At 38.4% G+C, this 25,480-nt stretch overlaps 1 protein-coding gene across 7 annotated transcripts in view; it reads left to right on the top strand.

The window, feature by feature from the left end:
* The window catches only part of RBMS3 (RNA binding motif single stranded interacting protein 3), an 841,063-nt gene that overhangs the window by 351,913 nt on the left and 463,670 nt on the right, over positions 1-25,480 (top strand). For all 7 annotated transcript variants that reach the window (XM_055414762.2, XM_055414770.2, XM_055414766.2 and 4 more), the window contains exon 4: positions 5,055-5,146. In XM_055414762.2, coding sequence (XP_055270737.1) covers positions 5,055-5,146 — 92 coding nt within the window. The remainder of the gene's footprint in view (positions 1-5,054; positions 5,147-25,480) is intronic.

Below are 25,480 nucleotides of genomic sequence, written 5' to 3'. Positions count from 1 at the left end.
CCCTCACAGGGATTTCTTCTGTTTGGACTGGAGTTTAGCCCTGGAGCTCAGCATCATGATTTTGTACTGTCCTGTGCGATGTGTGGGGTGGATGAAACGGAAGAAGCCACACTGTTTTAGTGCCCAGGAGTCGTGAAATCCCTGGGGCCTCAGTGGGTGGCAGCGTGGCTGAGTGAACCATGGCTGCTTGGTAGAGTCAAAGTGTATTCAGTTCAGTTCAGTTCAGTAGCTCAGTCGTGTCCAACTCTTTGCGACCCCATGAATCATAGCAAGCCAGGCCTCCCTGTCCATCACCAACTCCCGGAGTTCACTCAAAGTCATGGCCATCGAGTCGGTGATGCCATCCAGCCATCTCATTCTCGGTTGTCCCCGTCTCCTCCCACCCACAATCCTTCCCAGCATCAGACTCTTTTCCAGTGAGTCAACTCATCACATGAGGTGGCCAAAGTATTGGAGTTTCAGCGTTAGCATCAGTCCTTCCAATGAACACCCAGGATTGATCTCCTTTAGAATGGACTGGTTGGATCTCCTTGCAGTCCAAGGGACTCTCAAGAGTCTTCTCTAGCACCACAGTTCAAAAGCATCAATTCTTCGGCGATCAGCTTTCTTCACAGTCCAACTCTCACATCCATACATGACCACGGGAAAAACCATAGCCTTGACTAGACGGACCTTGGTTGGCAAAGTAATGTCTCTGCTTTAAGACACTTTTATTAGTTAATCTCCACATAAGTCCCATGAAATAACTTAGCAATCTTTTTAAACATGGTTTCAATTAATTTCGACAAATGTTTGTTAAGCTCAGGCTGTGTCCCAGAAACAAAGATATACAAAGAAATAACACCTGGAAAAAAAATTTTTTTCCTTCCTTCCAGTTACTATGAGCAAAACACCAGGTCCCTATTTTAGCAAAGGACAGCACTTCAGTCATGCTCTGCTGCTGCTGCTGCTAAGTCGCTTCAGTCGTGTCTGACTCTGTGCGACCCCATAGACGGCAGCCCACCAGGCTCCCCTATCTCTGGGATTCTGCAGGCAAGAACACTGGAGTGGGTTGCCATTTCCTTCTCCAATGCATGAAAGTGAAAAGTGAAAGTGAAGCCGCTCAGTCGTGTCCGACTCATGCTCTAGAACCCCCTTAACTCTTCCACTTTCTCAGGAACATTATCCTAAAAATTATCTGTCTTTCTGCCTAAAGCTTTAATCTCTTGACTTCTGCTTGATCTTTCTTATCAGCATTCAAAAGTACTAAGAACAGTATCTGTCTCATAGCAGGGCAACAGATGTTTAATATTTTGAATGAATACTCAGTAGTACTGTAACCTGGGAATAGGGTTAGGGAATACCGTAGGCTGGGGAAGAGATACACACATGTTGTGCAGACAACTGGGCCACATTCCCAGGATACTTATTTCATTTCTCCAGAGGTGAAAAATGAGTGTTGGTCATTTTTTAAGCCCGCAAGAAAGTGCATCTAGCATATAGCTAAGGTTCGAAACCATGGACCAGGGCATCTCCCGTCTTACAAGCAACAAACATAAACAGCTCCTTAGCCTCACATACCCCTCAGGCTAAAGCTGGCTCCTAACTCTCCTTCCCAGAAACAGAATAGCAGACAAGACTGTAAACACTCTCTGCTTCTCCATCTCGCTGTTGCTCTTCAACCACTCAAGCAGCCTCCGGTCCCATCCGTGGCCTGTGGCTGAGGATGATAAGAATACATGATATATATGTATGTACATATATATATGCTGTGCATACAATAACCTACCGTACAGCACAGTGAACTATAGTCAATGTTGTAACAAGCTATAATGAAGAACAATCAGAAGCTGTGCCCCTGAACCTAATCCAATATTATAAATCAACCGTGGTTAAAAAAGACAAGTGCGCATTCCTAAAACACTGGGCGTCTCAAGCTCCCATCTTGCTCTCACAGTGACACTGGACACCAGTGATCTCTCTCTCTGTCTCTTTGGCTTTGAGACACCTTCTTCCCTTTGCACTTCTTTCTTTCTGTGGGGTTCTTCTCCAGTATCCTTTGAGATCTCCTTCTCTCATCTCACTAACACTTCAGTGGTGAAGTTTTAGCTCCAAACCTGTGCTCCTTGTTTCTGCTCTTTTGTCTTTTTCCATTTCCAGGCACTTTTGTCTTCTTGCATTTCTGCACGTCGTACCTTCATGCTGTTGACCTCCTAGGTTTTATTTCCAGTCTTGTTCCCCTTTCTGAGCACCAGCCTAATATATCCAGGTACTACTTGACATTTTTACTTAGATGTGTCACAGGCATTTCTGGCTCACCATGTCTCAAACTGATATTTTAATTTTCCCTCTCCCCTGTTGGTTCCTCCTCCATGTTCCCTGTTTCTGTGAATCACATCTCTACCTACCCATTGGCTTATGCTGAAAAACAGTAGTAATCTTTGTCTGTTATGTTTCCCTTATTCCCAACCCAGTCCATCCATCACTGGGTTCTGCCCCCAGCATGTAAGTCAAACCATCCATTTCATCCTTTCTATTTCAAGGCCAGTTGCTATTTGTCCAGATTACTGTAATAGCCCCTAGGTCATCTCCCGGATCCGACTCCTATTGCCCACCTCCCCTACAACCAATCCCATCTTCAGGACAAGCCAGCAAGAGTGATATTATAAAAATGCAGGTCATCTCATGCCACTGCTTTCTTAAAACCTTCAGTAACAGTCAATCATCAGAGTCTGTGGTATATGCTCTCATTTTCTTTTGAGGAAGGCAAACCAATTTGTTACTATAGATTCATTTTTGTGGTTATTCATTTTATGTTCATCTCTCAACTCAACTGTAAGCTGAGTAAGGATGCAAACTGGAACTAGCCTATACTCTGTACCTGGCAAAATGCCTGCAATGGAATTTCATTATTGAATGAGAAAGCAGCCTGTGAATGAGTGAGGAAGATTGACCAAAGCATGAGGTGGAAAAGGTGACTTGTCAAACCTCATGTAGCCCATTGTGCTGAGAACTCAATCACCCCCGGATAAGTGTACTGACTGAATGAGCTGGGTTGCATTTCTTTATGGGATTGTTATATTTCATGTGCTAGTCTCAACATCTGAGGGATTTTGAAGAATTGTGACCTCTCTCTGGTGGGCTTCAGAGGCTTCTACAAATAGGTTGCAAAGTAAGATTATAAAGTGGTTCGTTGTACAGTGTATTTGGAAAGGCCTGTGCAGATTTGGCTTCAAACCCTGCTCTACCAATTAAGCAACTTGTGATTTGGGGGGTCAGTCTTGTCACCTGGCTTACACTTTGGTTTCTCTATGTAAATACATAAACAGGCATGAGGACAATGGTATTGAAACCTGTATTATTATCATTTCATCAGGTGCCAACACATCGCCCACCCAGGGCAGTTGTTGGCCCATAACAGATAACGTCTGCATTTTATCATATGCTCCCTCTGACACTACTTCTAGACTGATTTTGCTCTTTCTCCTTTTTTTCTTCTTTTTCCCTCATTTTACTCATCTCAGGGGATGGTAATCCTCGTATTACTCACATCGTTTGAATTGCGTGGGAAGAGAGGAATTAGTAATGCTAACAGAGCAGGCTTCCTTGTGGATTTGAGACACAAACTTCCCAGCTTTTCAAGAGCATTGGATGGTAGACTGATGAGTAACAAGTTCGTTTTTGTTGGCATGCTGGGAGGGAGACAAAGAAGACAAGATTCAAGGGGAGAAAACTAAAAAGTTAATTACAAGAAACAATTTGGTAATTGAATTCCTGTTCACTCTTTAGTTATTTCGGGGAAGAGGGTCACAGTTCATGGTTAGTAGCCTTGCCTTAGCGGTGCTCCTCAAAACTTCTCCATGAGAGCACCTAGGGGAGACAGAGCTGAGCCCTGCCTGGCAGTGGAGAAGAGGAGCAGGGTGCACGTGGGGTGGGCTTTGAGGGCCCTACACACGTTCTTGATCATCTCTAGTTTGAAATATTTTCAGCGGCTGAAATTACTCTCAGCTGAAGCCCTGACTAATGCAGCTATATTTCACAGGCATGCAAAATCCCCCTTTTCCATTTGTTACGTTTTACTGGCTATTTCCTTGGCCTCACTATACACACACACACAGAGGCACACGAAGCACAATATAGGCAACTTTGGGGACTTCCCTGGCGGCTCTGATGGTAAAGAATCTGCCTGCAATACGTAAGACCCGGTTTGATCCCTGGGTTAGGACAATACCCTGGAGAAGGGAACGGCTACCCACTCCAATGTTCTTGCCTGCAGAGTTCCATGGACAGCGGAGCCTGGTGAGCTATAGTCCATGGGGCTGCAAAAAGTCAGACATGACTTTTTCCCTTTCATATGTAACTTTTATGCTCTTTTCAGATTGTACTTAAGCTTTAAAAAATAGCAAATAAGTGACATGGGTCTTTGTTTCTTATTTTTAAAAGACATTTGAGTATGTGTCTATCATAAGTTCCTTAACAGTCAAAATTGTTTATTTAGGATGTTATCTTTGAGACAGACACGACCTATAATGAATTAACATGGACTTGGAAATCAACTGGAACTAGGCTCAAATCTCCCTGAACTCATTCATCACCTTCATTCATCCATTCAACATGCATTAATTGAATGACTGCTTGAATGCCAGAAACAGTTAAGTTTGCCGGTACTAACTTCATGCAGGTTCTAGCACTGCTTTTAATACCATCAGGTTTTTTGACGGTTAGAAAATTACCTTTTGAGATAAGCTTTTCTACATTTTCCAGCATTTTGTGTTCCTAATTCTTGCAATAAAGTCATTGAAGAAAGAAATGATTAAATAATGCTACCTTATTCACCAAATTAATATAAATCAGCTTGCTGATTGAATAGCCGATCTCCAAAGCAACCTCTAGAAAATAAGCACTTTACTCTTTTACGTTTAATATTGTGGTCTCTTTCCTGACATACTAAGGGCCATGGATTGAGGTCTATGGCTCAACCTGGGTCATGAGTGCGAGTCTGACCACAGACACCCATTGCACCAGTGACACAGAGCTGCTTGCAAGCGCTAACCCGGGGCTTTGTGTCTTCACAGGGTATGGTTTTGTAGATTTCGACAGCCCAGCAGCTGCACAGAAAGCGGTAGCCTCTCTCAAGGCCAATGGCGTGCAGGCACAGATGGCCAAGGTAGGAACACTGTTTCCTTTATTACTTTATTACTTTTTTCTTTTGTGATCATATGTTTTTCCGTTCCTCTGAGGTGAATTGAAATTGGAGTTTGTGACCATTCGGATTACATTTGTTAGCAGGGAAGAAGAAACCTCATCATAGACTTGGCTTGGAAGAATCGGGCTGGTTTATTTCATCGACCGTTTGTGTATATATATTAATGTTCTCTTTTATTATGGTTAGTTTGTGTATATATATTAATGTTCTCTTTTATTATGGCAATTCAAGGGCACTTGTGAAATGCTCTGTTTTACCCCAGATAGGAGAGGTGTGTGTGCACGCATGTGTAATCTGGGGCTCTCACCTATAAACAGTTTTGGAAGAGTACAGTTCTCAGTAAGATGTTTTTGATAAACTATGTGTTGAAAAATTGCTCATTGTCATGCTGGGGAGAGACGATCCCTGAATGAGGGGATGGTCTGATCTGTGCAGGGAAATGAGTTTAACCCAAGTGTATATTGTCTGTATTACTAGGATGTCACTTTGCCCATTATAAATAGAGTTTTCCTAGGTAACAGTCTCCCATACATTAATAATTTTCAATACACTGTTACTGTAAAACAAGTAGTATGGAACTTTCTACCTGAAATTATAATGCATTTTTATATTCAAGAAAATATATAAAATCATTTATAATAATTTATTATCCTGATATTGCAGTGGTAATTACAAGAATCTACACATATAAAATGACATAGAACTACACACACATATTGTTCACTCAATGGCAACTTCCTGGTGTTGATATTATACTAAAATTAACATATAACCTTTGGGGAAACTGAGTGGAGGCCTCAGGGGGAATCTCTGTATACTATCTTCCTGTAAATCTATGATTATTTCCAAATAAAAATGCTTTAAATATCAGTTAGAACAGAGGAATGCTCAGTACATATTTGTTTTAAAATAATGGTCGTTTTGGAGTTACTCATATGTAACTTTAGTTTTCTGATTCCTATCAGTGAATGTGTAGATCTTTGGCTTCTCAAAAGTTAGGTGGAAAGTCAATAGGTCTTGAAATACTGATCTAGTGCATTTATGTCATATTTATATATATATTAGTACTTACTCTTAACTTTTCCCAGAGAGAACTGAGTTACACTAAGTTGTCAATTATTTGGTAATTAGGATTTTATTCGGAGAAGGCAATGGCAAGCCACTCCAGTACTCTTGCCTAGAAAATCCCATGGATGGAGGAGCCTGGTATGCTGTAGTCCGTGGGGTCGCTAAGGGTCGGACGCGACTGAGCGACTTCACTTTCACTTTCACACATTGGAGGAGGAAATGGCAACCCACTCCAGTGTTCTTGCCTGGAGAATCCTGGGGACGGGGGAGCCTGGTGGGCTTCCGTCTACGGGGTCGCCCAGAGTCGGACATGACTGAAGTGACTTACAACAGCAGCAGCAGGATTTTATCATTGGGAAACTTCTTTGATGACATTTTCCAGTTTCAACACCTGATAACTAGAGGTGGGCTATTTGGTTTTCTTCATCTTCTAGCAAGCTGGTACCTCCCATATCTGTTAACCTTCCACTGTGGGTCACTGCCCATAGAGATTACTTTGGTGGACTCGTTGGCCTTAATGACACATTAATTGTTTTTCAAGGTGGGATAAATTAGAATTTGAAACCTTTCAGCAGTGTAATGCATTGCTCATCATGACTGTGACTAAAAGTTTTGAATTTGGTCATGAACTAAGACAGATGAAGTTAATCTTTGAATTAATAAGGGAATTACATACATGTCTTGGTTTAAAGGTTACCTGACAAAAGAATCAAGTTACTTGGCAACTTGAGTAGTGGCTTCTTATACCCAGCAAACATGTGATATAAAATATAGTTATTAGGTATATGCAAAAGAGAAATTGAATTTTGAATGAAAGGCAGAACCTATGACAAGAAAATGAGGATACACATGCTTAGGTAAAACCCTTGTTATTGGCATATCTTTGATCTGTTCTCTGGATACACTGCCAAAGTTTGCAAATTGCTAGATTGTGGCAGTTTAGAAATAATGATTACAGTCTGTATACTCTCCACTGTTCAAATGTCTCTCAGAAAGAGACAGTTATTTGTTGGATAAAATACTTGTATCTTGCACAAGAGGAAAATAAAGTTGCCTTTGATTTTATAACCACTGAGAATTAATTCATTGTGAATATTTTCCTTTTGTTTCTGAGCATTTTGGTATACAAGGAATCTCTCTCTCTTTTATATACACACACCAATCACTGACATCTCAACTAGACAGGAAACTATCAAAGGGAAACTATTTTCAAGAGCTTCTAAAAGTGATTAATTATAGTCAGCATCGTGACCCTTGCCCATGCCCCCTGTACACATTAAGGAGATTCCAACTGGGATGCTTAAAGGCACTTATTTCATTTCTGGAGCTGCTTAAAGATCTCTGCCTTATCAATTATGCTGTATGAGGAGGTTCTTATTCTCTTTTTCTTCACTGATTTTGAATCTAAAGCCCAGAGCTATAGGTCCACATCTGCCTTCTGGAAAACTTTCAGCAGTAAATGACTCTGTAATCGAACTACCCAGAAGCAAATAAATAGCCTCCCTTTGACAATGAAATGGAACAAGCTTGACCACCTGTATTAGCAGATTTCTCACTGAGCTATTGGATTTCATGGCCTTTTTTTTCTTTGTCCTGGTGATAACTGTTATTTATTATTATATAAACCTGCAGTCTGCAGGGTGTGGAAAAGTTGCACTATATTTTTTGCCATTCAAGTACCTGGTGAATTGCTGCCTGCATCCTTATTCTTATCAATATCCTACTATGCAGGTTGTGGACTCAGAATTTAATGACTCCAGGATTTTCAAGCAAAAATACCACAAATAACCTAGGTTCCCAATAGCAACCTGGAGCAAACATGAAACATTCCAAGTGAATTGCTTTATATAGCTAACTCCAGTGTGTTCATATGAAAAATTCAGCTGATTTGTCAGCAAACAGGAATTAAACAATAAATCCTCCAGTAAGTGGTAATTGATTAATAATGTATAACCATTAACACGGACTATCATTTTTTGTGTACTTGCTGTTCTGCCAAAAAGGGTTTTTAGGGATCAAAGGATATGTTTCTTTTAGAAGAACACATTTAAAATATTTTATTAATACACAGCAGTTAAGAGCATAGGTTTGGAGGGAGATAAACTTGGCTTTGAATCCTGGCTCCTGTACCACCTGGCTGTGTGACCTTGGCTAAGTTTTTAAATATTCTGAAATTCTCCAGTAATAATACTTTGGTTATAGGACTGCTGTGAAAATTAACTAAAAAGATAACAAAGAATTTAGCATAGCACTTAGATTATATTAAAATTCAATGAATGTTAATTATTCAATAAATATTGTTATGCATTAAATATAAATTTGTTACTGAACTTTCCATAAATCATGATGCTTCAAGTTTTACTTTATTTAAAAAGTGTTCTGAGAAATACAATCAATAGGATCAATCAACAAATGTTTTAATTGCTTGCTACGTGGCAGGCACTGTGCTAGGTGTTGGAAAATCAAGATTTAATAGAACTTTCTTACTCTGAATTTTCATCATGTAGCTTATCTCTTGGGATAGCTACAGCTCTGGGTTAAAACTATTGACTGTTGCTGTTCTTGCCAATTTTAGGGTATTTAGGAGAAAGCCATTAATAGGTCTCAACCATAAAAGGAAAAGAAAAACAAACAAGCTCACCACAGTTTTACCTCGTAGGTGTTTGTTTTACTCATTAATAAGAAAGTTGTAGAAAGGCAATGAATGTTTTGAGTGCCATCAAGTTTAAGGCTGCTCTGCAATTCTTCATATGTGGTGTTCATCAATATATTTGCATTTTCTTTTCTAAAATGCTGCTTATTGTACCCACATTTAAGCTAGGAATATGAAAAGGGCAAAAGGTTGAAGGACTGTAAGATTGATTCTGAAATTTTAAAAGCTTTTCCAGACTCCTAGCTCAGGAACTTGTGTTTATATCTCAATGGCCAAAACTGAGTCATATGGTTTCTCCCTTAGCTACAAGAGATTCTAGAATGATGAATATTTTAGCTTGTTGACCTGTAGTGGAGAAAAGCAAAAATTGCTTATCTCCCTGGCTATTTGAGCAGCATGCATTCATTCTTTCCTGAAGGGAGCCCACTTCAAAGCCTCACCCTGTCATCTCATGCGGGGACAACATCATCTCCAACAGGCCCAGAGTCAGCTGCTTAGCAACTCATAGCTTTTAAAAACAAATTATCAGGACTTCCCTGGGGATCCAGTGACTAAGACTCTATTTTTCCGATGGAGGGTGTCTGGGTTCGATCCCTGGTCAGGGAACTAGATCCCCCATGCCACAGCTAAAGAGCCTGCACACCACAACAAAGATTGAAGATCCCATGTGTCACAAGTAAGACTCATCACAGCCAAAAATAAATAATAATGAAGTTATCTGTGTTCCCACAGTACAGAGTGACAGAGAAACAGGAAACATGGATCTAAGGGAAACTACCACTTGGGAACAGAGAGTTTGGAAAACAGAAATCACTGATAGCTAATACATATAGAATTCAACTGGGCAGGAGGAATTCTTGGGTTGTCAGTGTAGGAGTTTCCTTGGTTAGCCAATCACATCATACATGTCTGCCATCCAAGATTTCTCTTGCCCACTATTTCCCAGGGTTTCTTGGAGGCCTCTCTGAAGGGCTGCACAGCTTTAGAAACTGAGTTTTTCCTGTTATAAAATTTGAAGCTCCAGAATGGCTCTATATACTCTGCAGTCAGTAATTACCACCAGTCAAGTTTTGGTCATCCTCAGCTTAGCAGGTGTCTTTCTGATTTCCCACATGTCAATTACAATCATGAGGAAACAGAACACAGCTTTTTCCACCACAAGGAAGAAGTCACCCCCTCCTCAGGGCCTTTAAATCAAGTTTTATCAGGTCTATGACTATGACCGCTGTACCAGTTACCAAAGGTGGTTCACCCCACTGTGGCATATCTAGAATAAATCAGAGTTAGGTGATCACCAAGGAGACCGAGTGTCCAAGAGGATGTCAGATCATCAGGAATAATGTAAAAAGTACTGTGTCAACCATTAGGATAACATAAAAATGCCATGTCATAGCATAAAAATGCCATAACATAAAAATAACCATTGTGGAGAACCAGGTTAGTACCAGAGGAAAGGAATTCTTTTTTATAAATCAGTGAACTTAGTCTTGATTTTGGGGGGAAAATCGTTTATTTTGAGATCAGAAGTGAAAATTTTAAAAGTCAATGCATAAAGGAAAATAAATTCTGTAACCTCAAATGTGTATATGCATACAATTATTACTATTATTATTGGCCACACTGAATAGCATGTGGAATCTTAGTTCACCAACCAGGGATAGAACTCAGGTCCCCATCAGTAGGAGCTCAGAATCTTAACCACTGGACTGCCAGGGAAGTCCCCATATAATTAATTTTTAAGAACTCATCACCTCTGTGGAGTCCTAACAGTTACATCCCAGGAGGAGAAATTTAGTGAATGAATGAGGGACCTATTGCGTATAATATTCTAGATCTTTTAAAAAGTTCAACCACTAGCCACATGAGGTTGTCTACCAAAGTTACTCTTCTGAATGCAGAGACACATAAGCAGGCTTCCTCATCCAGACTCTTGTGGTCTATAGCAGTATTAATATTGCTTTTAATCTGCTTATATTGCTTTGCTTTTACCATTTCTGGGAATACGAGAGTCAGCAGGCTATTTGGTGTCCAGGGATCACTACATTGGTGGGGCCTACTAGTAACTCACCAACCCAAGAAGTTTCTCAAAGGATCTCATGTCAGAAGGAGGTGATAGGGAAAATGTTGCTTCCTGTGACTAGATGGAAAAGTCAATCAATGCATTTTATTTATTCCTACCTGTTACATTATTCTTGATGCTAATGTGAATGGAATTATTTTCATTATTTCTTCTTCAGATATTTTGTTGTTAGTGTATAAAACAGCAACGGATTTCTATATATTGATTTAGTATCCTGAAACTTTACTGAAGTCATTTATTAGTTCAAATAGCTTTTTAATGGAGGCTAGCGATTTCTGTAATATAAGATCATATTATCTGTAAACAAAGACAGCTTTACTTTTTCCATACCGTTTGAATGCCTTTTCTTTTCCTGCCTAATTGCTCTGGCTAGGACTTCCAGCACTATGTTGAAGAAGACGAGTGGTGAGCATGCCCGCCTGTGTCTTATTCCTGATCTTAAAGGAAAAACTTTGAACCTTTACCACTGAATATGATGTTAGCAGTGGGCTCGTCATGTGTGGCATTTATAATGTTGAAGTATGTTTCTTCTATACTCAGTTTGTTTAGAGTTTGTCATGAAAGGGTGTTGTTTTTCTGTTATTATTGCGCTAAACTTCTCTTAGAACTACTTTTTTCCATCCAGTGAGTTTTGGCATGTTGTGCTTTTATTTTTGTCTTTTTCAACATGTGTTTTTTTTTTTTATTCTACTTTTGATTTCTTCTTTGACAAATTGGTTTTTCAGGAGTATGTCGTTTAATTTCCACGTTTGTTATTTTCTTTGTTTTCCTTCTGTTATTGACTTCTAGTTTCATAACACTGTAGTTGAAAAATATACTTGTTATGATTTCAGTTTTCTTAAATTTTCTTATATTTATTTATCTGACCTATCCTAAAGAATGTTTCTTCTGTGCTCAAGAAGAAGGCATATTCTGCTACTGTGAGATGGAATGGTCTATGTTTGTCTCTAAGTTTCATTTGGACTAAGGTATAGTTTAAGTCCAATGTTTCCATATTGATTTTCTTTCTGGATGATTTATTTGTTATTGAAAATGGAATAATGAAGTACCTTACTATTATTTCATTGTATCTGTTTCTCACTTCAGAAATTAGGATTGTTTAATATGATGTTGGTGCTTTGATATTTTTGATTGCTATATATTCTTGATGAATGACCCCACTTTGTCATTCAGTTCAGTTCAGTTCAGTTCAGTCACTCAGTCGTGTCCGACTCTTTGCGACCCCATGAATCACAGCACGCCAGGCCTCCCTGTCCATCACCAACTCCCGGAGTTCACTCAAACTCATGTCCATCAAGTCGGTGATGCCATCCAGCCATCTCATTCTCTGTCGTCCCCGTCTCCTCCTGTCCCCAATCCCTCCCAGCATCAGAGTCTTTTCCAGTGAGTCAACTCATCGCAGGAGGTGGCCAAAGTATTGGAGTTTCAGCTTTAGCATTAGTCTGACTTTCTTTGTCTCTTGTTACCATTTTTATCTTAAAGTTTACTTTCTTTGGCATATGCTAATGCTATGCTATGCTATGCTAAGTCACTTCAGTCGTGTCCGACTCTGTGTGACCCCATAGACGGAAGCCCACCAGGCTCCCCCTTCCCTGGGATTCTCCAGGCAAGAACACTGGAGTGGGTTGCCATTTCCTTCTCCAATGTGTGAAAGTGAAAAGTGAAAGTGAAGTCGCTCAGTCGTGTCCGACCCATAGCGACCCCATGGACTGCAGCCTACCAGGCTCCTCCATCCATGGGATTTTCTAGGCAAGAGTACTGGAGTGGCTTGCCATTGCCTTCTCCGTTCTTTGGCATAAGTATAGGTATTCCTGTTTTCTTTTGATTTCCACTTGTATCAGATGTATTTTTTTAACCCTTCACTTTGAGAGTATATGTGTCCTTAAAATTGAAGTGAATCTCTTGTAGGCAGCAGTTAGATAGGTCTTTTAATCCCTCCAGTCAGTCTATGCCTTTTGATTAGGGAATTTTATTTCATTTACATTTATAGTAATTATTGATAGGTAAGGACGTCCTGTCATCTTATTGATTTTTTTAGCTATTTTGTAGTGCCCTTGTTCCTTTCTTCTAGCTGCCTTTCTTCATGAATTGATGATTACCTATAGTGATGTGTTTTGATTCCCTTCTCTTTACCTTTTATGTATCTAATATAGGTTTTGCTTTGTGGTTACCATGAAGCTTACATAAAGTATCTTATAATAGTCTATTTTATCCTGATTACAATGTAATTTTCAATTGCACACAAAAAATATTTTCTCCCTTTTATATTTTTGATGTCACAATTTACCTCTTTTTATATGGTGTAGTCATTAACAAATTACTATTTAGTAGGTTTTTAATATCTTCTTTAACTTTGATACTAGAGTTAAATGGTTAACACACCACTATTTTATAGAATTAGAGAATTCTCAGTTTGACTACATGCTTACATTTACCAGTGCATTGTATATTTTCAAATGTTTTTGTGTTACTAATTAGCAGCTTTTCATTTCCGCTTGAAGAACCCCTATGACAAGTCTAGTAGTGATGAACTCCCTAAGCTTTATTTTGTGAGGAAATCTTTATTTTTCCTTTTTTCCTAAAGAACAACTTTGCCAGATAGAGTAATCTTGATTGGCAGTTTTTTTTTTTTTCCTGCAGTGTTGATTGTTGAAATAATTTTCAACTCTGATAAATTGTCATAATCTTAAACCAGCTTTTACCCAGGGATATTTCTTTAATTCATTTCCCAGCCAGTTACCTGGGAGGATGTAATTACAGAGTCTGCCAAAAATGGTTCAAGGTAATCATTCTACCTATGGACTGGAGGTGATGGTTGTGATTGGATAAGATGGACATATTTATTTCTTAAGAACACATGCACCAAGGAATTGAAAATGAAGATCAGTAGCACTTACGTTTGAAAAGCTTTAAGGGAGTTTAACATACAATTGAATATGCATACATACATGCACACATATAATCTAGAAAATGTCTATTTTTTGAAGTTTAATTATCATTTTTCTATACAATTACTCAACAAATATAAAAATGTTTGACAGCTTCACAGTCAATTTAGCCATTGCTTGAAAATGGAGATTAAAGTTAATAATAAAATTAAATGATAGGCTTCTGCCATCTCTGATTTTCTCTGCATCCTATATTTATTACAATATGATTTATATCAATTCAACATTTGTGGAAGCTGTTCACAAATACATTACACCAGGGAGGTAGAAATTGGAGTGCTGTGAATGAGCCAGCCTAATACAGAGATGGGCTCCCTTCCTTCCCACCTCTAGGACACACATTTTACCCACTCCTTGAATTAATCAAACTCAGGGTCTCCTGGCCAAACCATATTTGAACATTCTCCATATCTAAAAAGCCTTCCGGACAAAAAGGCAATGTCCAACTTCAGGAAAGTGGTGAAATTCAAAGCAAATACAGACTTCTTTCCCTATCTTTCTCTATTGAAATTATTATTATTATTTTTAGCATCCTGGAAAAGTGACTTAAGCAATTTTATGCCTTTCACTAAAAGGAATAAACTTTTAGGTGAAGTGATACTGAGGGCTCATTTTCTTAGTCTGATGAATAACTTTTACTCTTTTTTTCCCCCCTATACTGATGAAAGACTTTAGGCTTTTAGGATCCATTTGGTAATAATATTTCTATATCAAACATAAACTGTCTTCCCTGTTATTTTTGTTTAAGATAATTAAAGAGAACTGCTTGATAAGCCCAGTGCCAAATTAATTTTACATGTAGGTATTTTCTAATTCAAAGGTGGATTGCAGGAGAAGTGAAAGACCTTCTGAAATCATTAATGTTCAAAAATATAATTCATATTCCATGAAAATAATGGCATATTGTAGGGGTACTAACACTCACATTTATATTCATATGGATCTGACTTTAGAAGAAACTGGTACTTTGTGTAAGAAATTACACCAATTTTTAAAGATACAATATCAAACAAGGTAAGAGTATTCCTGTTGGAGAATACTTTAGTGTTGAATAAAATGCACAAAAGTATGTATTCTAAATTCCAAGAAAATAAAAATAATGATTTAGTGATGTATCAGTTCAGTTCAGTTCAGTTCAGTTCAGTCGCTCAGTCGTGTCCGACTCTGTATAAGTCATTCAAAATAACTACCCAGCCCTAGTTTTATAATCCCTGAAGTAGATATTCCACATTTCCCTATGAGATATGCAAGCTACAGGAAAAAAAAAAATCAATGAGTAACTTCAAAAAACCAAGATTAACAGAAAATGAATTCCCAGAAAGGTACAAGTATACAAGTCTCTACTTATACCTTGGAGCAGAATTGAGATTCTTAATACCCCACTACCTTATTAATTAATTTACGCAACTAAGTCTAGTTTTCCTTGGTTCTCTCCTTGCTTAGCTTTTGGAAGAAAACATTATATTCAAACACACAAACAAGCCCACATTATACATAGCATGTTGTCAAATACCAACACTGCTATAGTGATTGTCCCTGCTAACCATCATATTCAAGACTTTTTTCATTCTTTTAATGTTTTCAATTAAGAGTGTCTAGAAGCAGAATATGTCTGAGAATATGTACTTTTTAAAAAAAGATTCTCCAGTCATACTGAAGGTTAACCATATTTGTGATCAACTTCTCTAGAAGACACAAAATGCGCTGTGAAAGGAACAAAAAAATCTACAAGAATAGAACAAGTTTGAGTCCAAATTCAATAGAGAAAAATCCAGAAATGTTAAATCAAGGAAAAAAATGAACTGAGTGTACTAAAGAAATATTGCAAATAAAAATAGTGTGTTAACAAAACTGGATTCAATATTGGTGGTAGCAGGGACAAAACTGAGCACAGAAAATAAAATATATGTCTTGAAGATCTGACTTTAAGAAGTTCTCTCAATACACAGAAAAACAAAATTGTCAATTGTTTTCAAAAACTGAAGGAGAATATGATGCAAAGAACCAACTCATTAGAAAAGACCCTGATGCTGGGAGAGATTGAAGGCAGGAGGAGAAGGGGACGACAGAGGACGAGATGGCTAGATGGCATCACCGACTCAATAGACATGACTTTGAGCAAGCTCCAGGAGTCGGTGATGGACAGGGAAGCCTGGTGTGCTGCAGTTTATGGGGCTGTAAAGAGTTGGACATGACTGAGCGACTGAATTGGACCATTATGTACATGGAGCCTAGACAGTAGAAACCAACGTAATTATCAGCACATCTTCCAGAAAGAGAACTATGCTGAAACAGAAGCAATAATCCAACATGTCAAGTAAAGCCATTTTTCCAGAACTGATACAGCCTTCATGGAGATTGAAAGAACTGACCAAATTCTAAGCAAAATGGAAAGATACAATAGCTACAGATATTTGGGGATTATTTAAAATATGTACAAACACCCATGCAGGGGGAAAAAGTGGTTAATTAACAAGGAAACAAAATTTAGCTTTTTTTAATTTATTTACTATGGGGTTAAAAATCAGAAGGCAATGGATTGATGATTACTGATTTTTGGAGGTAAGATCACAAAGTTTTATATTCACCCTACTGAATGAAGCCACAGAAACACTATCTACTTGAAGTGCAAAGCTGATCTTCTTAATATACATAGTTATTACCTCGTTTAGTAAATATTACCTTGTTTAGTAAATTTAAATTTAATAAAAGACATAAGCAGACAAATCACAGATGAAATGTACATGACCAGTAACTTTAAAAGTAATAATAAATATTACTAGTAATAAAAGAAATATAAACAAAACAAGATATTATTTTATGGTCAAATCTGCAGTAATCTGATTAAAGCAAATAACAGTGACTTACTTCCCTGGTGGTCCAGTGGTTAACCTTGTCTTTGAAGGTTCCACGTGCCAAGACACAGCTAAATCATGCACCACAACTACTGGGCCCATGCTCTAGAGCCTGTGCTTTGCAACAAGAGAAGCCACTGCAATGAGAAGCCTGCACACCACACCACAACTAGAGTGTAGTCCCTGCTTGCAGTAACTAGAGAAACCCTGTGTGCAGCAATGAAGACCCAGGACAACCAATAAATAATTCATTAATTTTAAATGTACCACATTTTGGCAAAGTTAATAGCTGTTGAATGCAAATTGGCATGACTTTTCCAGAAATTAATCAAGCTCTGTGTATTCATTTCTTTCTAGAAATGTAGCTTTAAAAAATTCCAACATGCAGACCAAGACCTATTATAGCAATAATTCTAAGTATGAAAAATTTGAACATCAAATAGGCAGGAATATTCTTGGTAGACATAGCTTTGTAGAACACTGGTTTGATAGGTAGGAGCAAACCTATAATCCATCTGCTATTGATAAAATGGTATTTTTTGAAGTATATTTAATCTTATGAGAAACACAGTTCTAAAGTGAAAAGTAAAACTGTTAGTCACTCAGTCATGTCCGACTCTTGTGACCCTATGGACTGTAGCCCGCCAGGCTCCCCTGTCCATGGGGTTCTCCAGGTAAGAATACTTTAGTGGGTTGCCATTTCCTTCTGCAGGGGATCTTCCTGATCCAAGGATGGACGGAATGGTGTTTTTGAAGAGTACTTAGTCTTGAGAAGCACTGAGTTCTAAAGGAATCCCTAAATGCTGCCTGGGAGCTTTATGGTGATTCATTCTGTTCCCCACTGCTCTAAGGTCCCAAAATGTTCATCGCTTCACCAGCGTAATTATACTAGTATACCACCAGGTTTCCTTTTTTACCCACTTCCCTCCACTTGAACTTTCTGGCCCTTTCTAATATGTATTTGACTAAAGAACTACAGATAGAGAGTATTATTGCATCTTAGATGGAGGAAATGGCCCATGGATTAATGTACTGTGCAGTCTTGGCAATTGAGGCTCACCTCAGCCTTCGCTGGGACACAGGAAACCAGCTAATGGCTGATAATGTCCAGGAAATTAGTAACTTGTGCATATGGTAAACGCTCTGTTCCCAGCCAAATGATTTGTTTAACTAGTGGCTGGAGTTCTCATTGGGATTGTTAGCAGAGTGGAATAGTAGGCCTTTATTACCCAGACTATGTGCTAATCCTTGTTTTTCCCTGCTTAAGGAACTTTACCATCAGACACAACACAACAGAAAAATGTATAACCAAACAGTCAAATTGTTAAAGGCACCAACATTCTGTAGTCATAAAGGAACTTTTTTTAAATTTTAACCCTGCTATTCTTACATAACATGGTTCTCTTAATTAGCTTAAAATTCTGTAAGATGAAGTGTGAATATTTATTAGTTGTAAGAAAAATATTAAATTGGATGTCACTTTGCTTAATGTTCTGTTCCTATCTGTTCATTTTATCAGTAATGGTGCTGATTATTTATCATCTGTTGTTTTCATTCATTGATTTCCTACAGAGCATCAGGCCAGCCTCATGATCTGTATTTTTGTGTACATATTGTCTCATTTAGTCTCCTCATCGCCTTTTCTCTTCCTGCCCTGTTTTATAGTCAGCAGTCATGTTTCTTTCAAGCCATGGTTCACGGGCTAGCTCTTCAGGAAATCTTAATGACACTCGAGTCTTTGTATATGTTCACATAGAACCATGTTCAGCCTCATAGACACTATATTCACAATTTATAATTTAAATCTCATATAGGAGAAAATTGGATACAGTCCTTCTGCCACCCAGACTATAAAATTCATGGGGGAAAAGACCATAATGGCTCCTGCCGCCACCATTGCACAGGTTCTGTCCATCAGATGGCATGGAATAGTAAACATTTGTTGAATGAAAGAACTCTATGTGGAGTTACCATTGTTTAGGTATTATCAGTGAAGAAATTAAACCTCAAAAACGTAACCTAACGAAAGTCATACAACCATTACCACATCCATTTTTTTTTGATTCAGTAAGATAATGAAAGCACTGCAAAATATATTATTTCCTTTTATATCAAAACTGAACTTTATTAACTATTTACCACTTCTCTGTACAGTCTTTTAGACTGATTCTCAGCCAGAGACAACGTTTTGCCCACAGGGACCACTTGGTGATGTCTGGATGTCTGAAGACGTTGCAAGTTGTCGCAGCTCAGGGCAAGGGTCTTGCCAGGATCTGCTGGCCGTTTTTGGTACAGGATGGGGCTCCTCCCCTCTGGGTCGACTGCCTGACCTACTTACCTCCTTCCTTTCTTCATCGAATCACTCAGTATATTTCCATAGACTGCTTTGTATGTGGAGAACCAGTGGTGAATCAAGCACAGTTCCAGGTGAAGGGGAACTGATAATCTATCGGGAGGCGCAGCGGCACATAGTGGAAGCCCGTATGCTTCCTCCGGGATGTTCTCCTGGGGAAAGCAGAATCTACGCTAGTGTCTGAAGGGTGACTTGAAGCAGTGGTTCTCAACTGCAATCTCTAGAAGTATTTTCGGAACTCACACCTGTGGTAAGGGGCTGACATAGTAGCTAAAGAGTAGACATAGGCCAGGGGAGCCGCTGAACATCCTTTATGAAACATTACCTGAACTCCCCCCTCACACACACAATAAGGAATTGTTTGGTCTAAAATACCAATAAGGTTGAGGTTGAGAAACCCTCTTTTAGAATGATAATATCAGGTCATTGCGATATCATCACTGCAGTTTTAAAACCCAACGTAACTTTGTCTTCAATTAATGTTTTTCTAAGTTGCAGTTGAAAATAAAATAATATCTACCTGTCAGTTTATCTATCTATTCACCATCTACCTGTGACTTTTCATCTTACAAGTCATGGGAAACTATGTGATTACTTAATGGAAGCAAGTTAAAATGTTAATGCCTTTAATGACATGTCATACTTAATAATTTGTCATACCCCCTTTCTATCACAGTCCTGTCTTAAGTGTCTATGGCATTTCCATTTTTGGTCTGGTTCTATGAAGCCAGAGTCCATGTCTGAGTCAGTCTTCATTTTTCCCTCATGGTGGCCTTTTAGATTTTTCATTGGACAACCCCATACAAGTTAATTCTCTTGGAGAGGGTAAACAGTTAAGTCTGCTGAAAAGTAGAGATCAGTGGATTAAATATATTTGCTATACTCTAGTACATATAAATGGGCCCACATGATTAATTTTTTGATCATTTAAAATTCTTTCAATTAAGGCTCTGAAGTCATACATGATTAAGCTCCTTTTGGATAATTTGCTCTGAATATTAGAATACTTCTTCAGAAAATGCCTCCTTTTATTTTTTAAGAACCATCTTTGTAGTTGGAGATCATTTATTTTCCTTCAGGGCTGGACAACTAGAAGAGCTGAAATTTGATTAGCATTTGGCTACCAGCATGTCCTTTTAAAAAGGAGAGAAAATGATGATTAATTAAAATTCAGGTGCTTTCAGATGTATTTTCACATATTGTCTATGCTCGCATACTCTCCAAAAGTAAAGCAAAAATAAATTTTATAATTTTGTTTCCATTTTACCTTCATGTCAGTATTTTATTTTGAGACATTTTCTCCTCTGTGCAGTCACTATAGCGTTCTCATAGCTGGTTTTTATAACTTGCATTGAAGATGATTCTATTTCTTCTCTAAATATTTTTACTGTAATATTTACATTCTGCTTTTATATTTGCAAGACTTCCCTGGTGGCTCAGATGGTAAAGCATCTGCCTACAATGCGGGAGACCGGGTTCGATCCCCAGGTCGGGAAGATCCCCTGGAGAAGGCAATGGCACCCCACTCCAGTACTCTTGCCTGGAAAATCCCATGGACGGAGGAGCCTGGTAGGCTACAGTCCATGGGGTCGCAAAGAGTCCGACACGACTGAGCGACTTCACTTTCTTTATATATTTTTTAGCTGTTTATCTTCATTTGCTTTTTCTTCTTTAAAATGCAGCCTCAAAAACACATTGTGGATTAAGTGGGACGGCTGTGTGTGTATGTGTGTGTGGATTAAGTGGGACAGCTGTGTGTGTGTGTGTGTGTGGATTAAGTGGGACAGCTGTGTGTGTGTGGATTAAGTGGGACAGCTGTGTGTGTGTGTGTGTGTGTGGATTAAGTGGGACAGCTGTGTGTGTGTGTGTGGATTAAGTGGGACAGCTGTGTGTGTGTGTGTGTGGATTAAGTGGGACAGCTGTGTGTGTGTGTGGATTAAGTGGGACAGCTGTGTGTGTGTATGCTCGCACGCACGCATGCGCGCGTGTATGAGCAAGCACGCATGCTCAGTCATGTCTGACTCCGTGACCCCATGGACTGTACCTGCTAGGTTCCTCTAACCATGGGATTCTCCAGGCAAGAATACTACAGTGGGTTGCCATTACTTTCTCCAACGGATCTTCCCGACATAGGTTCTGAACCCACATCTCTTGTGTTTGCCGCATTGACAGGTGAATTCTTTACCCCTGTTCCACCTAGGAAACCTGTGTGTGTGTATGTGTGTGTGTTAGTTGCTTAGTCATGTCCGACTCTCTGTGACCCCATGGGCTGTAGCTTCCCAAGCTCCACTGTCCATCGGATTTTCTAGGCAAGAATACTGGAGTGGGTTGCCATCTCCAGAGAATTTTCCTGACCCGGGGTTGAACCTCGGTCTCCTGTATTACAGGCAGATTCTTTACTGTCTGAGCCACCAGGGAAGACCAGGAAGCCCATACAGCTTATACATTTTTAAGCTGAAGGAAAAAAGGCACTACAAATGTTTATTTTAGTGGTAAACACAGTCAACAGTAAAAAGGTCAATGCACCAGTATAAGAATACAGAGTTTTGAATATAGACAAGTCTCCACTTCTAGACCGTTATACATTACAATCTACAGAGTAGTATTGTGTAATTTTATGGGATTCCTTTGCATTTTTTAGAATTATAAATGAGTTAATAAAAGCTCTGTATTCCTCTTAACAATGATGATTCCAGATTATAGCGTGTATTGGGGAGTCATCTTTATACCTAATGTACATCACGGCAGATCCTTGTAGAAGAGGAAATGGGGTTGAGACGGGTTGCAGATAACAAGGGTTATCCAAGAAGCCTATAAAGTAGAAATGAGAGATGAAATTACATCACTTCCCAAGTTGATGAACTAACAAAAATAAATCATGGATGTCTATTAGCCTCAGTCTTGGCAGTTCAGATTCTGCAAGTGGAAAAAAACAGTGTAGCCTTCTGATACCTTTTCCATATTTTCCGTAATTTAATTTTAATGAGTGGGCATAATGCATGGTGTATCCTGCAGGCTCCACTGATTTATCTCCGCTCACATTAATATGGCTCACATGCTCATTGCACTTCCAAAGATTTTGTAACAGCTAGTTAGGAGGTGGTCTGCTATGGCAATTAGGTCTGTTATTTGGTGTTCTTGCTGTTCTCCCCTCTTTGGGGTTTTGTTAGAATATGGTGCAGAGCAGTTTTCCTTTTTGCTGCTTGGCAGTGTGTAGATAAGAGTTAAGATACTAGCTTTGGAGAAACTCCCAGTTTTCAGAGTTCCCAACTTACTGAAACTATCGCTAAGTAGGAATTTTGTTGATTCATGTATCAGTGCTATGAGGTTGTGAAGTGCCTGTCTTGCTATCTGTGAGATAGATTATGATAAATGAGATCACAGATCACTCCTACTTTTCATTCAACACAAACTCAGTGGTCTCTACAGCACTCCATTTGGATGGATGTATAATTGATAGTTAAAACTGTATTGTTGGGACCTGATTCACAATAAGGTGTGTGCAAAGGTTTTTCACACCAAAGAGTTCTTTTCAAGGGTGTCTAAGTGTGTTTAACTTCCTTTGATCATTGATGTAAGTCTTACTGGAGCCCAGAGTATTCAATAACCCATAGAATCTTGCATCAGAGCTAGAGCTGGGTATGGTTTGCTCATATGCTAAGAATCTTTCCTCAGACTCTCAAAGTACAAAGCATCTATGAGAACCTGCCATGGGTAATTTCTTATAATAACTAAGGGGGATTTTATGAGCAGAACATATGTTGGCATAAGTGGACATGAGAAAAACCAGCAGCCAGATTAAACACTCACATCTGTTCCTGAGTTTTCCTGTATTATTCCTTTTCTACTTATTTATTCTTTCATCTGCTAGAGCTCACTTGCAGACAAATGTTGCTGATGCCAATGTTTAAGAAAAATAAATGGGCAGAAACACTCTCTCCATCAACATACTATTTTTTTCTTTAATTTGGGAAAAAATCTTCACTATGTCAAGGGAGGGCAGAATTCTTTCGCATGAAGCACAACTTTTCCATAATATGCAATCCAAGCAATAGACAAAGGACACAAGATATAATCATTTTTAAAAATCTGAAAGAGAAACAAAAGTCCACCTTTTTTACAGCTTGGTTTAGCATAAATACTCCAATAAAGTCCATGGGGTAAGATGTTTTGGGAAATAGCAGCTGTCCTATTTGGGACAGCAGAATTGCTATATCGGGTATATTTCCAAGATACTGTAAACTGGTAAATTTATTATAAGTTTTAGATATTCATGAGCTACTTATCAGTAGAATATATAAATAGTAAATCATTAAATTTTTCATTATATTTAAATTTAATTTCAAGGTCCCCCTTTCTTTGCTGTACAATTGTTGGAAAAGATTTCCTTTTTTTGGTTTTTTGGATTTTGAAGTTTTCCCTAAACACCTTTTCATAAAGAAATAAAGAAAACTGAAACACTTTACATTTTTACTCCACTTTCAGCAAATTCATATCTTACATTTGTATTTTTCACGTGATTCTATACATGAGGTTACCAATCACCTTATATTAAAACTAAAATTTATAAAAATTAACAGTTCTAAATATTGTACTTATACATTTTAGTTTATCATTTTTTATGATATTAGTTCCTTGCTGCTGGTTTAATGAGGAAAACAAAATTTGTTGAAAAAGTATGCCTACATATATTTTATATATTTTTCACCTTTATTTTAGAATTTTAAAAATCACACACACATGCAGAGAAAATAGTGTAATAATAAGTATCTTTAACAAGTCCATCACCTAATAGCAACATTCTCCTACTGTAAGCCCTGTTTCTTCCAAGGTTTTTCTCAATTTCCTCACACCACTAGACCACATCCCACTAAGTATTTCATCCTTAACTAATTTGATCCTATTTCATCCTATAACTAATTTGTATATTACCTATGAGACCACCTCCCAATTGAGCTTTTTTTAAAAAAAAAGCTGTTTTAATTTTTGTGAAAATATTTTTATAAGCTTGATATAATGCTCTCAGATAACATTGCATTTAAATCTTTCCAACAAAATCACTGATGATTATCTAGAAAAAATGACTTAGAACTAAGTGTAATATTCTGATGAGATATTAAAGGATAAGGCAGAATATGTTTCATCCTACATTTTTATCGTCATTGTTTCTGGGTCATTTGCTGCTTAACTATGAAGACTATACAGTTTTGCAGAAAACTTCCCAAGCTAGTCCGCTGGGGGTGGGTATTTTGGTTCTGCGGTGGGTATTTTGGTTCTGCTACGCCATTGTTTAGATGATAGGATGTACTCTGTCACTTAAATGCATCACTCACCTAAGTTGTATACACGTTTTTTAAACATATAAACTGTAAAGACTAGGAGAAGAATGTGGTCACAGTAAGCACAGTTGAATACTTTCACCAAAACTGTTCAACGGGAACACTGCTTAATTACATTTGAAACAGAACAGCTGAGAGGCAGAAGGCCCAAATGTTTCCTGAACTAGTGAGGAGATTGAGTGCGCACATGCCTTTCTGTGGTCTCCCTTGCGTGGCTTGGGAGGAATGTTAGATGGCAGCAGAAGTCTGCTCTTATGCTAATAGAATGCTTGGTTGTGTGTTCTTGTGTTTCATTCATATTCTCTACATGCAGTGTTCATTGTAGTGTTGCTATTAGCAGAATACTTGCTTCTCAAAGTACTCTGTATATTTCAGAACCCATGGTTTTTAGTTCAAACCTGCTATAGATTTGATGCTTTTATAAAATAAGAATGAATCCAGAAAAGTAGAATAAAAGAAAGCAGAGACAAAAATACAAACTCAATTTTATTATTATTAGGTTTAACATATGTCAAACTAGTCTGTCAAATTACTGCAAGTGTTTTTCCTTTTCTACGACTTTATTGTAGTTGATTTATAGTGTTGTGCCAATCACTTTATATAGCAGTGACTCATTTTTACACATATAGACATTCCTTTTTAAAATATTCTTTTCCATTATGGTTTATCCCAGGAGATTAGATATATTAATAGTTCCCTGTGCTGTACAGAAGGGCTCCCTGGTGGCTCAGTGGTAAAGAATCCACCTGCCAAGCAAGAGACCTAGGTTCAACCCCTGGGTTGAGAAGATCCCCAGGAGAAGCAAATGGCACCCTACTCCAGTATTCTTGCCTGAGAAATTCCATGGACAGTAGAGCCTGGCGGGCTGTAGTCCATGGGGTTGCAGAGAGTTGGGCATGACTGAGCGACCAAATAGCAGCTGTACAGTAGGTTCGCACCCCAAACTCCCAGTCCATCCCTCTCCCACCTTGGCAACCACAAGTTGCTTCTCTATCATCT

This window comes from Moschus berezovskii, chromosome 24 (assembly GCF_049115385.1).
Source record: "Moschus berezovskii isolate FMDL1 chromosome 24, NW_MosBer_1.0, whole genome shotgun sequence".
In the NCBI taxonomy this organism is placed as follows: Eukaryota; Metazoa; Chordata; class Mammalia; order Artiodactyla; family Moschidae; genus Moschus; species Moschus berezovskii.
Note: the sequence above shows the minus strand (reverse complement) of the source record. Positions and strands in the feature narration are given on the sequence as shown.